This window comes from Sus scrofa, chromosome 1 (genome assembly GCF_054392235.1).
Source record: "Sus scrofa isolate SSC_HxYL_T2T_F1_AM1 chromosome 1, Sscrofa_HxYL_maternal_Yorkshire_Landrace_v2.0, whole genome shotgun sequence".
Classification (NCBI taxonomy): Eukaryota; Metazoa; Chordata; class Mammalia; order Artiodactyla; family Suidae; genus Sus; species Sus scrofa.
Window position 1 is genome coordinate 51,425,021 of NC_139383.1, and position 15,262 is coordinate 51,440,282.

Genomic DNA, 15,262 nt, shown 5'->3' on the forward strand with positions numbered 1-15,262 from the left:
TCTTGCCACTATCTGAGAAATGTGACCCAAAAATCCACTAAAAAAACTCATGAAATGATAACAAACATGGCAAAATAAGATTGAATTGTGTCCAATATATCAGACCCTGACTTTTGTCTATAACCCTGGAAATGCTCAAAGAAATCCATGTAGTTCAAAAGCACAGGGATCAGGTTGCCTTAGACCTGTTAAGATAAGGACCCTAAAAGTTTTTCCACCCACAAGTGCAGCTCTGGATATCTACATCCTAGTTAGGTTTTATAATCTCCACATATTAATTTGAACTATTTGAAGGATTAATTCCTTCTGATAGTAGACAGTATAGGACTGGCGTCAGATAAAGTTTACAAATTTTTCTTAGCTACCCTAAACCATTCAGTCTTGAACCCTCTTACTGACACTGTAGTCATAAATTTTCCTAAGCCATGCAAAACTAAGAACACCTTAAAATATTACAGCCACCCAAGCTCCCCGACTCCCTCTATCCCTAAACTCAATTCTCTGGATTTGGAGATATCCAAGTATGTAAATTAAATGGTCCATCCTTGAATGGTGAGATTTCAGGCACTTAGCAGCAGGGTGTGGAAATTACCACAGCTTTATTTGTTGATTTATTTATTCATACCAGGACCCTCCTCTGGCCATGGAAAGGCCAAGGTTCTTGTGGGTCACTGACACCAGGAGAGAATATGCTTCTCCCCCTGGCTCCACCTTTCTCTCTCTCCACTCTGCCTCTGGGTGTATGTCATAGCACTCGCAGTCCATGTCAGCACAGGGCTTGGTGTCTAGCCCCTGCTCTACATCCTTTTATCCTATCTCTCTGGGGACCAAGGTCCCAGACAATTGCCTTGATAGTACTGGCATTGGCCCCTATCCCTTCCTTCAGAAAATCCATCTAAAGACAAGGAACACAAGCGGTCTCTGCTTCCTTTGGTAGAAAGCCCACATAGAGCTGAAATGGAAGTAAAATAAAGGTACAAACAGAATTCTGACCTTTAAAATTCAGCTTCACCTTCTTCTACTTTACACTTAGTAGTCCACAGTGTTTCTAGCCTAATTCAAAGGCTTCTAATTCTCATTATATTTCTTCCTAGGAACAAAGACAATGAAACGTTTTCTTTTTGTAATTAATAGAAATACAGACCTACCTGGTCCTTTGCCTCTTGAAAATGTCTGAAGGCTACAGGAATTTACTGGGAAGAATTTCCTATGGGTTGTACACACACAGAAAACCAGGAAACTCAAATTCTAGGAAGAAAAGCATTGTCTGGGATAGTACAGAGCTTGCAGAGTTATAACGAGTACAATCTCTTCTACTCTAGAAATTAATCTAAGCATTTGTTGTTCCATTCACATTCTCTAGGAATTAAGCTAGATAAACTGTGTGTAGTCAAGCTTGTAGCCTTAACTTTAACATAAGATGTTTGCTGTTTTCCAAGCAATGCCTATGCACAGGCTCGTTTTCTCCCTGCCATGGTATGACGAAGTCTTCACTGTCACTGCCACTACACTCGTGGGACATTAGTTTTGCAGAACTGGAATCTCATCTCCCACTCACTCTCCTATTCTGATATTTTCCTTATTGTAAGCTCTTCTGAAACATCTGTGGAGTTGGGGAGGATGCTGGTTTGACTAAGTAGGAGACAGTTAATGATGAGTCAAAAAAAAATTTGTGTTTTCATTTTAAATTGGGCATAAAAAATGAATAAATAAATAAAAGATCTTCAGAGTAGAAACAACCAGATCCTTTAGGAGAAAACTACTTAGTCACTCATTCATTCATCATATATTCATTCATTTGCTAAATCCTCTTTTAAAATGACACCCACTGACAATACAGGCCAGGGTTCCCAATTAAGGATCTCTCCAGGCTTATCAGAGTTTTAGGTTGTTCTTCCCCACCTCTCCCCTACCCCCACCTGTCTGAGCCCCTCCTCTCCTACTTTGGCTGCAGCCCCGCTAGGGAGGGGGATTCCAGGGAGTCGGGGCATCCAAGCCTCTGGGTGATCAGGGACTTTCCATCCATCCCACTCCTCCCATTTCTCCCAGTCAGCAATTCCCAAGCTGCAGCCCTCAGACCACCTGTTGACCCAGCTCCTCCTCCTCAGGGGCTCCCACCCACCCCTAAGATGCCCCACAAAGAGGATCTCTCATGTGGGAACACTCTCCTATTCTTGTTGAAAAAGAAGATCCTATTTCTAAAGGAACATTAGGTGAATTTAAGATGCATTTCATGGTAATTTTAACTACATGGCAGAATTCAGAATTCAAACCAGACCTTACTTTATTTTTTTAAAATTATAGTTATTCAATTATATCATTATTAAGACATATTTACAAAGTTATGCAATGATACAGAACATTAGCTATCCTGGCAAGCTGAAGAAAAGCCAAGAAAAAATGATATGTATGATATAAATATACATACATGATTTTTTTCTTTCTACTTTTCTGTATTTTACAAGTTTTCTTTACTGTGAATATTTTAATACAAATATTTAGATAATATTGACCCCTTTGAGACACAGGGATTGGAATCTCTCATATCTCAAGTAATGGAGAGAGTACCAGACATTTTTCAAAAACAGTTTTCTATCGAGATAAACCTTTGAAAGGAGAGAAGTTTGCATAAGGCTCTTCCCTGAAGGCTGGGATTCTATCTTGATCACTACTTTGTCTGCTGGAGCAGCCCTAAGGTGCCTTAGGTGATCAACACATACTGGCTGAATGTTTAAAATGTTGACAGGGAGATTCTTTAAAAACATACCTTATTTCCAATTATCCAGCATCTTTCTTTTGAGACGTTTATGAGCTCCCAGCTCTGTAAAAAGTGTCTTTTCTCCCCCTTTAAAAGTGATAAAATAGACAAGAGTTAATAATTGGTTCACATTCAGAGGCGCAGCTACAGTGTGAAGATGTGATTCCCCATCCTGTGGTTCAGGGGAGCTGTTTTAAGACTGGCTGATGCTTTTGATGAGGTGGAGGACTCGGGCCCCGGGCCCTTTTGAGAGATGACCACCGTGCACAGGCCTCTGCCCATCATAGAGCCTATTTTCTCTGTGAAGGAAACTAGTGGTGGTTCACCATACCCCACAGCTCTTCTGAGAAGTGACTGAGAGAGGAACGTCAAAGTACCAGCTACATGTTAGTTATTCTCATTATTACCTTCCGACTAGGATCATGTTCAGGCAGATTCATCACCACAGTGTTTACTAATGGCAAGAAACGACTAATGTCATTTAGGCCTTTAAATGTGCTGTGTGCTCGCTATGTGCACTAGCTCCGTGCTCTCATGTGACCTCACTGGACATCCATTTTCTCAAATTAGAGGGCAAATCAGATTCTCTCTCAAATCCTTCTAGCTATAAAATCCTCTGACTCTAATTCCTTCATTACTTGCATTCGGGAGGTAGGGGTGGGAAATTAAGAGTGGGAGATGGTCAGAAGGATTTTTTAAAAAACTAAACATACACAAATCACAGACTTGCCTTAACTAGTGTGATTTTTCTTAGTACAAAGAAGCACCAATAACCCTGAGTTCACTTCCCACACCCACACATTTTCTAAAATAACAGACTACAGAACAGTTGCGAATATATACACACAGTAGTTAGCAGCTGACTTATGAAGCTTTCTATGGAAGGATCTAATTGTCTCCCATACTGTGTAGCATGGGCCTAGGCGGCAAGTTCGAAGAGAAAAGACACACCTGTAACTTACACCTGTGGCAAACAGTGACAGAAAACTTCTATTCAGACTCCAACCATGCAATGAAGTTACAAGACCGCCACACCATTCTGTACAGAGAATGGGCAACTTCACTTGAAATGGCTTGCTGCATCTCAAAGTCAAAGACACTTTCATCAGTTTTCCTGCCAGTTAATGTTCGACTTACACTGTTCTGGGCTGACAGCAGCTTAGCTGCTCATGTAAAGATTTTCTAGATTTTCAACACAATAATGGTAAATTTATAAGATAAAAACCATACTTCAAAGAACAGTCATTAAAAAACTCATGAAATAATTCCATCCTATTATATTCCCCTAATTAATATGTATCCACAGCAGGTTTGTGCTAAATTTGAACCACAAGGGAGAGCTGATGATGGAAATGCAGTGTAACTAGCCCTAATTTCATTTGTAGATATAAGTATCAAGAACGAAGATAAAGTGCTCAGGTCAATTGAACAGCCACAGAAGCAACAGTGACAAACCACCAACCACTGTTTTGCTCCTCTTGCTTTTAGGGAGGAAAGAGAGTCTGAGAAAGCAGGGGAAAGTTTCATTACTTTCCAGAGACTCAGGTTCCACTTCTGCCTAATTCTAAGAAAACTTGGTGGAGGGGTAATCTAGGACTCCAAACGGGGAACATCTGAGGAACACTGGAGAAAAATAAAAATTTCCACAACTGTAGAAAAGGATGGACAAGTGGGGGAAAACCTGATAAGTGAAAAAAAGAGCAAACAATAAAGAAAAGCTCCCTTTCCCCCTTTCTATTGCCTAAGCGCAATTTATTACTGATTTTTATTAAAAAAAATTATTTTTTTGGTCTTTTTAGGGCCATACCTGCAGCAAATAGAGGTTCCCAAGGTAGGGGTCGAATTGGAGCTGTAGCTGCTGGCCTATGCCACAGCCACGGCCACATGGGATTTGAGCTGCATCTGCGACCTACACCACAGCTCATGACAATGCTGGATCCTTAACCCACTGAGCAAGGCCAGGAATTGAACTTGCATCCTCACAGATGCTAGTCAGATTTGTTTCTGCTGAGCCATGATGAGAATTCCTATTACTGATGTTTAAATGTTTGTTATTTCCAGAATTTAAGTTACTGCAACACAATGATCAAGAAAAAAATTACTTTGTTCTACTGATAGAGATCTAAGTAAACCTGTCAAGATGAGGACCCTCTTTGGGAACTTAAAAACTATTAAAAAATAAATTTCTTCAAATCAATACTTTTATCATTTAGATTAGTTAACATCTTAAAATTTAAGCTGGGTATTTTTCATAAATGTTACTGAACAGTGTACCTCCCTATAAGAAGCAGGAGAAAGAGAGACTTCAAGGGGCCATAAAATGAATTATCAGGAAGTTTAAGGGTAAAACTAACTGTAGACTTCAGATTTTCTGGAAGCATCACAATTTCAATAATTATGTCTCAACATGATTGTAAATCAGTAGAAATACTTTCAGACCTGTGATCTGACCAAGTAAAGTCATTAGAGATGATTTAACAACATCCTCCAAATCCTAAATTCCCAAAAGAATTAATCTTGGCTTTACATTTTATGGAACAGAAGTATCACACTTTCATTTTACCTAAACTATTAGGAGGATTTATATACACAAGAATAGTACTTTAAAGCCACTTAAAAAAAAAAAAAAGTTGATGCATCTGACTTAGTCTTTGAAAACATTCATTAAAAAAAACAAAACAAAAAAAAACACTACTGCATTGGTTGGCATTCCGGAGCCTGAAAGTCCTAACTTTTCTTATTTTTTCTAAAGCGCTTCTTAAAATTGCCTCTGGTATTTTAAAATGTGCTAAGAAGTCTTAGAGCTCCAGCAGTTTTTTTTTTAACTAATAAAATAAACACAGCAATTGAGGACCTGCAGTTCTACTAACAGTCCTGTTTGTATTCTGAGCCCTGTCCACAAAGGCTACAGAGAAAAATACCCAGTATAAACAAATATTACCTAGATACCAGTGGCATCTCAGAGCAGCACAAATGCAAAAGGGAGAAATTTTCCACTCCCACTACCATGCTTAACTCCCTGGCAAACCTCGGGTCAGGCACAAGGGGGTGAAACTGCCTCCGTTTTAGTGAGGGTAGCGGGTGGTATGGATGTGAAGCAAATCAGCAATTCATTTTCTTCATTTGTTCACCCTCAATGCCTCTTTTCTTTCCCCTGGTGTCTCTCTCCTTTCTCTGCATTCCCTACTTTTAGCTGTGCTCTCAACTTCCATCCCCAATGCTACAGGAATGGCAGGGCTGTCCTTCAGTCTCCTTGCTTACCATCAGTCTCTAAACTTTATCTGTACAGCCACAGACACCACGGAGCCAACAATTTTCCAAGTAATCTCCACAGGAGGGCTAAGGCAGGGAATGAAGTGGGCTGGGGTTAAGACTGGGAAAAAATGTCTTCCCTGGTATTAGGAACACCCAAACTCACAGCTGAGAAAGAAGCTGAGCCCTCTGGGAAAAGCAGCTGAAGTCCCAGAAATGCAAGGACGGGTGAGGCCAAGAGGGTGACGCAGCTCAAGAGAATCCTAGGGAGCCAGTACCACCCTCCTCCAGGGCTGATAGGCAGCTGTGGTCCGAGGTGAGGATGTTTCAGTCATGACCATCGCGTCCCAGGACAGAGGAGTGCCTTTCCCAATTTAACCACAGCTGAAAATGGAGAAAGGAGACTGTGTTGCCTTTTGCAACTGGGCCCAATGGAGTCTCTGATCCTTTCCATGTAGACTCATCCTCCCCAAACTCTTGTCCACCTTTTTGTCAGTTTTTAGCACTGTGTCAACGTATCCCCTCTGCCTCAAGGCTACCCTAAATTAAAACTCTGTGCCTTAGTATTCACAACTGTAAAATGATAATGTGACTGCAGTAATGACAGCGTTAAGAGGACTTAATAAACTAACACTTGTGTTAGAAAAATGTTCGGCACGTGATTTAAGAATCTATTAGGACAAAAATAATAAATTATCTGGGAACACATATATCTGGGTTCAAATGACAGAAAGCTCTTCATGATGGCAAAAGAGACTTCAAACAGAAAGGAAGAGCAAATATATTGATTTTGTCACTATGGGTCACCAGTCCAGTAATGTTACTGAGAGAGGTTGCCTAAGGAACCAGGCTTCATCTTAATGTTCTGTATTAAACCAGTTCCGGCCTGGTCCTGAGACACTTACATATCTTGGTAGAACTACATCTGTTGAAACCACAGATTACAAAATGGAAGTGTGAGAGTTCACACTCAATCTAGGATATCCTGTATCTGACCATTCAGAACTGCAGTCATTTGCATTCTTTAGTATTATGTAGATAGTATCATTTAAGAGGCTTCATTATATATTCTAAGAAAATGGCAGAGTTTGAAGTTAAATGTTTAAGGGAAACGGGCTTATTTCATTTTGAAGGTGGGACAATAATGAAATGAAAAGGACAGCTGGAAGTTGCAAAACAAAACAGAAAAAGAAAAAGAAAAAAGACAGGGCAAGATGGAAGGCGGGAAAGACAAAGAGAAAATAAGGTCAGCTTCATGAAATGAGGCGCTCTCCCATGCTTGCGATGTGTGAATAAATAAGTGCCATAATGACTGCAAAACTTATATAAACAGGGAACAAAATGCATTGCAAACATGGAGCTACATATTTGAAAAGTACAAAATTACCTCGTAAACAGAAAAACTCTGGTTATAACTTGAGCTTCCCTACTTAAGACAAAACTGTTTTTTTTAAAGGGGAGTCTCTAAGGTAAATTACTCCAAATTGGCAATTCCGTATTTTAATTTTTCTATAAACATGCAGTGTAGCTACTTTTCCATGATCACTAGAAATACTAATTCAGAAACCTGTAAGACAGTTAACAATGTTAAAATTTTCCATAGATTGATTTCATAAGTTTAATACCCAGAAATACTAACCTTTCAGCAGATGTTCTCTAGGTGATGGTAATAAAATATTAAGCTTTAAGAAAGAAATATATTTGATTTTTTAACAAATATATAATTTATAGTGAAAGAAAATACCACTCAGAGCAATTCAAGGAATATAGTTTGCTAAAAAATAAATTCCTTGGATCTTTGTCTATAGAAAGTCATCGAGCACTGATAGTTTTAATCTACACAAATGGACTTGTTTTTCAAAGTTTATTATGCTAAAATATATACTGCTGTAGTGTTGAGCTTCTCTAAATTTTAGCATCAAACCTTGAAGACTTCTAACTTCTGCCAGAAGGAAAGCATGCCTCAACTAAGCAAGAAATTTCCATTACTCCTAAATTAAGAAGACACACCCCATACAACTAATGGCAGGAAAACATTTCAATTCAAACTTCTGACACTATCCAGCCTGAAGCAAAATTAAAAAAAAAATACAAAAATAAAACACAACTCTCATTTTTAGGAAAGAAACTCTTGCTAAATAAGTAGCAATTATGCTGAAGAATTTATATGCTAAGCACGACTGAATGTAAAAACACCAGAGCAGTCAACCATAGCCTTAGCACTTTGAGTCTGATTAACAGAATGAACTTCCAAAGGTCAATTAAATGTCAACACACTTTAAAGGGATATTCTTCTTAAGTCTGGTCAGGGTATAATAACACCTCACAACTTTGGGGTACCCTTCTTAAATTCAGAGTAATATGAATGGGATATATCACATACAACGCAGACTTGCATGCCAGCAATCAGATTACTATAGAAAGTCATCTAGCATCTGTCTGAGAGTTTTGACTATGTTAATGTTTTCCAAGTCATGAAATGATTACAAAGAAAACAACTGTATTTGTTATACAGCACTAGCCAAAGACAACAAAATGCAAAGTAAATCACACATGTTAGGTACACACAATAGCTGATCTTACGTATTCCATCAGAGGCAGTCATTCACAGAGATAACCCTTTATTGGCCCTAACACACCTTCTTGCTAATACACAGCCCCCTAGCCTTCCTCAAATGCTTGTGGTTAAAAACCTTACCCAAAACGGTACATGGCATTCCCAAGGTACCCAGTTTATTATTTAGAAATCTGTGGGACAGAACAAGCCCTGAAGGCCCCCAGTGCCCATTCCTGACATTTTCATCCAGGGACTCAGGAAGAGCCCTAATCCTATCCCACGGAAGGAAGGCCAAGTTGTCCTAGACCTTCAGAATGAGGAAAAATCGCCAGCATCATCTTGCCCAACTCTCTCCACATTCACAGCTCAGGACACGTGGAACCACAAAGGCAGAGCAACCTGGCTTGGCTCCTTGGCTCCCAACTAGAGGGCAACTTGCTCCCAACTAGAGGTGGAAGGTGAAAATGAGTAGATTCTGGATGGTTTAAGGGGAGGCATCACTAGAAGGAAACAGTATGTGCTGGTGGCTGAGGCTGCCGTGTTCCAGGGGCCATGGGGAAAAAGTGTCTAGAGCAGGACTGGGACTCGGATTTTCAGAGCAGGGAGGAGGGACAGATCAAAGGAATTTTAGAAAACTGATACAAGGACAGCTAGGGCGAACCTAACGATACAAGAGAGAATGGATGTGGGGTGAAGGAAAGATTCTAGCTGCCTCACAGGGGCTTAGTAATATTAATACCTTACAGGCCTGTTGCAAGGAACTAGTGAGCTGATGCAAGGAAAAGCACTTTGAAAAGTCTAAAGGCTCTAGAAAATAAAGATGCTTTTGAAAGACTGGGGCAGAGGGGTAGTGGGGAGCAGGAGATGCTCTAATCATGGGCTCCGTGTCTTGAGGACAGATAATTTTCTGAAAAGGCAAATTTAGAGTTGAATTCTGGATCTATTCTAATGGGGTCAGAGATAGAAATCTTCAATAATCCCAAAAGCCAGATCCCATGGGGTGAGACAGCTGTACCCCTTAAGTCCCTGTAGGTTGAGGATATTCCTGGTACCCAAAGCCAAATCCAGGGTTACAATGTGGAGGCAGACCACATAATCCAAGTTTCTCCCTGAGTCAAAAAAGTATCTAAAGTGCCAAAGAAAGTGGTACAAAAAGGGAGAAGAGGAGGGGACACAGCACCTGAGTCAGCCAGGATGTAAGCAGGCGCTGCAGCTGCACCTGCTCCCCCCACTCCACAGTGAGCTTCCCTGTGTCCACTTCTCTGCTCTGCCTTCCTCTCTGTCCCTCTTCTACAGCAACTCTCCAGGGGTAAAAAAGGAATTTTGAAAAGTTACTGTAATAAATTAAAAACAACACATATGGAGGATATACTGAGGGACAGTTATTAGCTGTCACTAATTTGTACCTTACATAATTTATAATCTTACATAATTCCCCAAACAACTCCCCAGGAGGCAGGTACCATTATCCTCATTTTTCAAGTAAGGAAACCAGAGCTTAGAGGGTCACCTAGGCAGTAAATGGCAAAGCCAGAATTTGAATCAGATGTGGTGGAGACCTCAGCCTGTGCTTTGAATCTTTCTCCTGAACTCTCCTCTTTTTTCCTCAATAAACATGAAAATCCTCACATGTGTCAGCGATTTTTTTTTTTTTTTGTCTTTTTGTCTTTTTGCCTTTTCTAGGGGCGCTCCCGCGGCATATGGAGGTTCCCAGGCTAGGGGTCTAATCGGAGCTGTAGCCACCGGCCTGCACCAGAGCTACAGCAACTCAGGATCCAAGCCGCATCTGCGACCCACACCACAGCTCACGGCAACGCCGGATCCTTAACCCACTGATCAAGGCCAGGAATTGAACCTGCAACCTCCTGGTTCCCAGTCGGATTCGTTAATCACTGCGTCATGACGGGCACTCCAATGTCAGCAATTTTAAGGATAGACATGTTCTAGGAGCCCTTACATGGGGCTGTACATCAAAGTTCTAATAAGAGGGCAAGGGCCTGGGTTCAGCCACACATTTCTCTGGCAATTACCAGCCTTGGGACTAAAATCTTCCAATGTAGGTGCTGCACTGTGTCCAGCAGACAGCTTTCCATTCAGCATTCTTGCTCTGTGCTCTCCCAGGCCTCCTGTCCCTTGGGGTCCTTTCCCAATTATCTGGTTGAAACCTTATCTGGACAGTTGAAGAGGAGGCCGCTAGGACTGGGCCTCTGCAGATCACACAGGCTGGGAGGGGACGGATCCCATAGCGGGAGGGGTCTCAGGCCTTGTGCCCCAAGGCAATCCTAACTCTACTAGTAGGTGGGTTCCGGGTTTGCCTGTACAGCAGCCGACAGGGTTGGGGTGGGGGGTCTCAGTTGCCACCCCCCATGCCCACAGGGCCCCACTAAGAGATGAACGGGAAGTGAGCAGAGCAGTAAGCATGTGGGGAGGAAAGCAACAGCTGCCCCTTAAACTTTGGCAAGAAAACTTGAATTCTCAAAACTTGGTGTGATAAACTCTCATTCTGGGAGGTTCCAGTTAAGAGTAGATTCCAGGTTCTGCTCACAGACATTCTGATTCTTCAAGGGTTGGAAAGTGCCTGGAGTCTGAAGTTTTGCAAGAACTACAGAAGATTTGGATACAGGGCCCTGACCTTCTGCAGGGCTGCTCAACCAGCAAATCGGCTCTGAGAAGAACACACATTCTACAAAGACAGCTTGTTGTTCACATAGCAATGCTAGGTTCTGAGTTGAGTTGTCACTTTTAAATAAGGACACTAGGCTTTCCAGAAGCTTCCAGGCTCACAAATGTTGGGGACTTAGTTTTCTGATGTCACCAAATAAACTATTACACGGGCCTTTCAGGAAAAACAGAGTATCTCACACATGAGGCAGTTTACACAGGACCTCTCCCCACACACAGCACTTGTCTGGAATGAAGATTTTCTTGGCAAGATGCTATTGCCAGTGCTTACTTTCTACCTGGTGTAAGATCGGAGATGATTTTCTCACTGCAAATTCAGGCGATTTCGAAAGGTACACTTTTCTCCATGCAACTGAACTGCACTGAAAGGTTTATCCCATACTATTTAAAAAATGAGTTGCACAGACAGTGAAATATTAAGGATACGACTAGGCCATTTAATTAGACATTCTTTCACAATGCAAGCAACTACTGATTTTTTAAGAAACAGTCCTTTTCAAAGTTTGTGTTCTTCAAAGAAAGCTAGGTCATAAAATGTATTATGTTAAATCAATATTGCTATCTTTCTCCTAGAAACTCTATCTGTGTTCTTTGTCTCTTTTCCAAATCTGTATCCCTATTTTAAGCTACAAACTTTCAGGCTAGATACTGAAATTAAGCTCAGTTTTTCTGCCAAATCTTTCTTTGATATTTTCTTTCTTTCCTCTAAAGCAGGATAATAATTTTCTTTAAGGATGGGCAAGAAGAATTTTTATTTTTTTTTTATTTTATTTTTTTTTTTTTTTGTCTTTTTTTTTTTTGTCTTTGTTGTTGTTGTTGTTGCTATTTCTTGGGCCGCTCCCGCGGCATATGGAGGTTCCCAGGCTAGGGGTCCAATCGGAGCTGCAGCCACCGGCCTACGCCAGAGCCACAGCAACTCGGGATCCGAGCCGCGTCTGCAACCTACACCACAGCTCACAGCAACGCCGGATCATCAACCCACTGAGCAAGGGCAGGGACCGAACCCGCAACCTCATGGTTCCTAGTCGGATTCGTCAACCACTGTGCCACGACGGGAACTCCAGAATTTTTATTTTTATTTGAATGCCCGGTATATTATTCAGCAAATATTTGTTGAGTATCTATACTTATGCATTTATATTTTTTAAAAAGTCATTTTTTTGTTGTTATAAGCTCCATGAGCAGAAAAAAAATGCCCAATGGAGCGCCTGACATCTAGAAGGCACTGCTTTATCATTGAGAAAATAACTTCTCCTGTCTTCAGTACTGACAAATCTACATTTCACAGTTGAGAGAATTTTGGTTGGGGACAAGGTTTGATTTCACTTTGCATGGAAAATATGCAGGTTATCAAGATAACCAAAAGTTCACACTCCACTGTATTGCAAAACTTGTGAAAACATTGTTTCAATACCATTGCCCGACCAAACCTTTAACATTAATAATTTATCAAAATTATACATGCCACTGACACATCCCAACAAAGAAGATTATGTAAGTGAGCCGTTTTGGCGTCAGTGATACTGAACACAGCAGCTATTTTCAATCCTTCATTAAAATTAGATCAAGATGTACTTGCATTGTGTCACCGTTCCTGTAAGGAAGATTTACATTCGTTTAAGATTTACTTTGGTCCTAAATCTCTTTCCCACTGCCCCCAGACAAAAGTTTTCAGTGGAAGGAAGCAACACAGAAACACAACAACAAAAAACAGCTGCCCTGTTTACTCCATCTTATGTATAAGCAAAGCCCCGTTCTCTCCACCCCAAACCGCATCCAAAACATGAAGGAATTGCTGGGGACACCTGCCACTTCACCCTCTGGCTTGGTTCTCTGTCCCGGGCCTGGTCCCTACAACTTCGAATGGGGCGGTAAAGCGGACGGTCCTGGGAAGCACTTTAAAAAAGAGTGATGGACAGTTGATTTTTCACCAAAAGCAACCTTCGAATGCTTATGTCCAAGAACGTGACCCGCAAGTTACTTCTGACAGGCTGGAGGGTGGGCGCGGGCGCTCGAAAGCGTACCCTGGCCAGCGCCCCTGAGTGCGCGCGCCGCAGAGGCCCGGGAAAGTCCCCAGGCAGGCGCGCTCCAGGGGCGGGAGGACGCGGGGCCCGAGCTCCAACCCTCGCAGGGCGGCTACGAACCCCCGCCCCCGCCCCCAGTTCCCACGGACTTGCGTGCGCCAGCACGCTCCCCACGCCGCTTGCAACTCACCGCGGCCCCGGGCCTCCCCGCGGCGGACGCGCCGCCAACTTTTCCCGGCTCCCGGTGCCCGCTCGGCGGCCGACGGCCCTCCGGCCGGGAGGTGCGCGAGCGGGCCGGGGCCGTATGGTCTCCGCGGCCTTGGAGCGGCCGGCGGGCGCGGCCGAAGGCGCCGTCCCGCGTCTGCCGCCCTCGCGCGCTCTTTGTGTCCCGCGCCGCCCGCCGCCCCCGACAGCTGGCCGGCCCGCGGCGCCCGTGCGCGGCCCCGCCGGCGGAGCGGCCGGCGCAGGATGCAGAGGAGGGCGCTGGCGGAAGCTGTCTCGGAGTGGCCGTTCTGCGGACGCAGAGACTGCCCGGGACACGGTAGCCCCAACCGGCGCGCCTCGGCTTCAGGACCTCGCGCCGCCCGCAGGCCGGGTCGGCCCGGCGCCCGCTCCGCCGCCCGCGCGCCCGGTCGGCACCCAGCCCGCCCCGCCCCTGCCACTCCCTCCAATGAGCTCGGCCAGCAGGGCCCAGCTCCGCCCAATCCGGTGCCCGGGTAGGGCGGCCCTAGGGCAGCCAATCCGAGGCTACTCCGGCAACACACCCGCCCCGATGCCCGCGACCCGGGCGCTCTGAGCTCCGCACCCGGACGCGACCCGGCGGCTGGAGCGAGCCGCTGTGCCTCCGAGTGCAGGTCTGTCGGGGGAGGTCGGCTCTCGCCACACTATGTTAAAACGCGAGGCCAAAGTGGAAACGCTGGACGCCCAGCTTCTGAAGGTCATCCGAACCCCTTCTGTGAACTTAAAACTGCTTTTCTGTGAAAGTTCACCTGTAAAAGGGAGCGGCATCAGCACGATGTAGCCTGCGGGCTGCTCTTGTCAGACCTCTCCTTTTCCCTGGGGCTTTCCTCTGAAATGTCCCCCGGGCAGCTCTCAAGGTGCTTCTTGCTTGCTGGGTACTTGTGTTCTTAATCAAATCACCAGGACGCCAGGGATCTGAAAAGGAGGCTAGTTTCCATCCTGTTCCAAAACGCAGGCGATCTTGGCAGCGCCAGCTTTTTAATTTTGCTGAAAGAAAATAGCATTGTAAAATAAAAATATAGGACTTTTGTATGCAAGTCGTCTTTACTGTGAACTCTATTTCTGTAATAAAGTCACACAGTCTTCAATGGAGGTTGAATGGAATAGCTGAGTAGAATACTAAATACATAATATGTATACATAGTATATATAATGTATAATATTAACACATAGAGAGGAGAGACTTAAGTAAACCACTGGTTACAAAAGCCTGGAGCTCGGTCACAATACCTTCTAAATAACAAGCACTCTATTGTTCACTTGATATGAATAGGATTACCCATTTGTTGTTGGTCATGTAATTGAGCTCTTTACTGAAAGTGGACTGCACAATGAAACAGTTTTTGGTAACACATATTTACAAATGTTAAAATTAAATCACACTTATTTGTACTTCAAATAAGCTGTCGTGTTTATTTCTTCTGGCAATAAACTGCATTTAAACATTTTCATAGATTTGTGACCAGTTCCTTCAACATAAGTTATTTTGGTGACTGAATTTTTTTTAAGGAAGATCTGTACAATGAATGAAAAGGAGAGAGATCAAACAAGAAGTAAAGAACAGCTTATGTTACCACCTTTCTTTCATGATTGAAATTTACCACACTTTCTTAGTTTCAGGGGGTAGCATGGACCCAAGACTAAATTTTGTCAGATTATTTAAATTCTGGACTGACCTTGAGCAAATCTCTTAATGACTAACTGTTATGAAAGGACAAGATCCCAAACTCTGCCTGCCTCATGAAGGGC

The 15,262-nt window shown here is 43.1% G+C and overlaps 1 protein-coding gene across 1 annotated transcript in view; it reads right to left on the reverse strand.

Moving 5' to 3' along the window:
* Positions 1-14,281, reverse strand: part of LOC102157778 (uncharacterized) — a 67,528-nt gene extending 53,247 nt beyond the window's left edge. The window contains exons 1-4 of the mRNA XM_085013018.1: positions 14,057-14,281; positions 13,464-14,000; positions 2,768-2,845; positions 1,149-1,248 (exon numbers count right to left, since the gene is read on the reverse strand). Coding sequence (XP_084869144.1) covers positions 1,149-1,248; positions 2,768-2,845; positions 13,464-14,000; positions 14,057-14,281 — 940 coding nt within the window. The remainder of the gene's footprint in view (positions 1-1,148; positions 1,249-2,767; positions 2,846-13,463; positions 14,001-14,056) is intronic.
* Between the last annotated feature and the right edge of the window lie 981 nt (positions 14,282-15,262).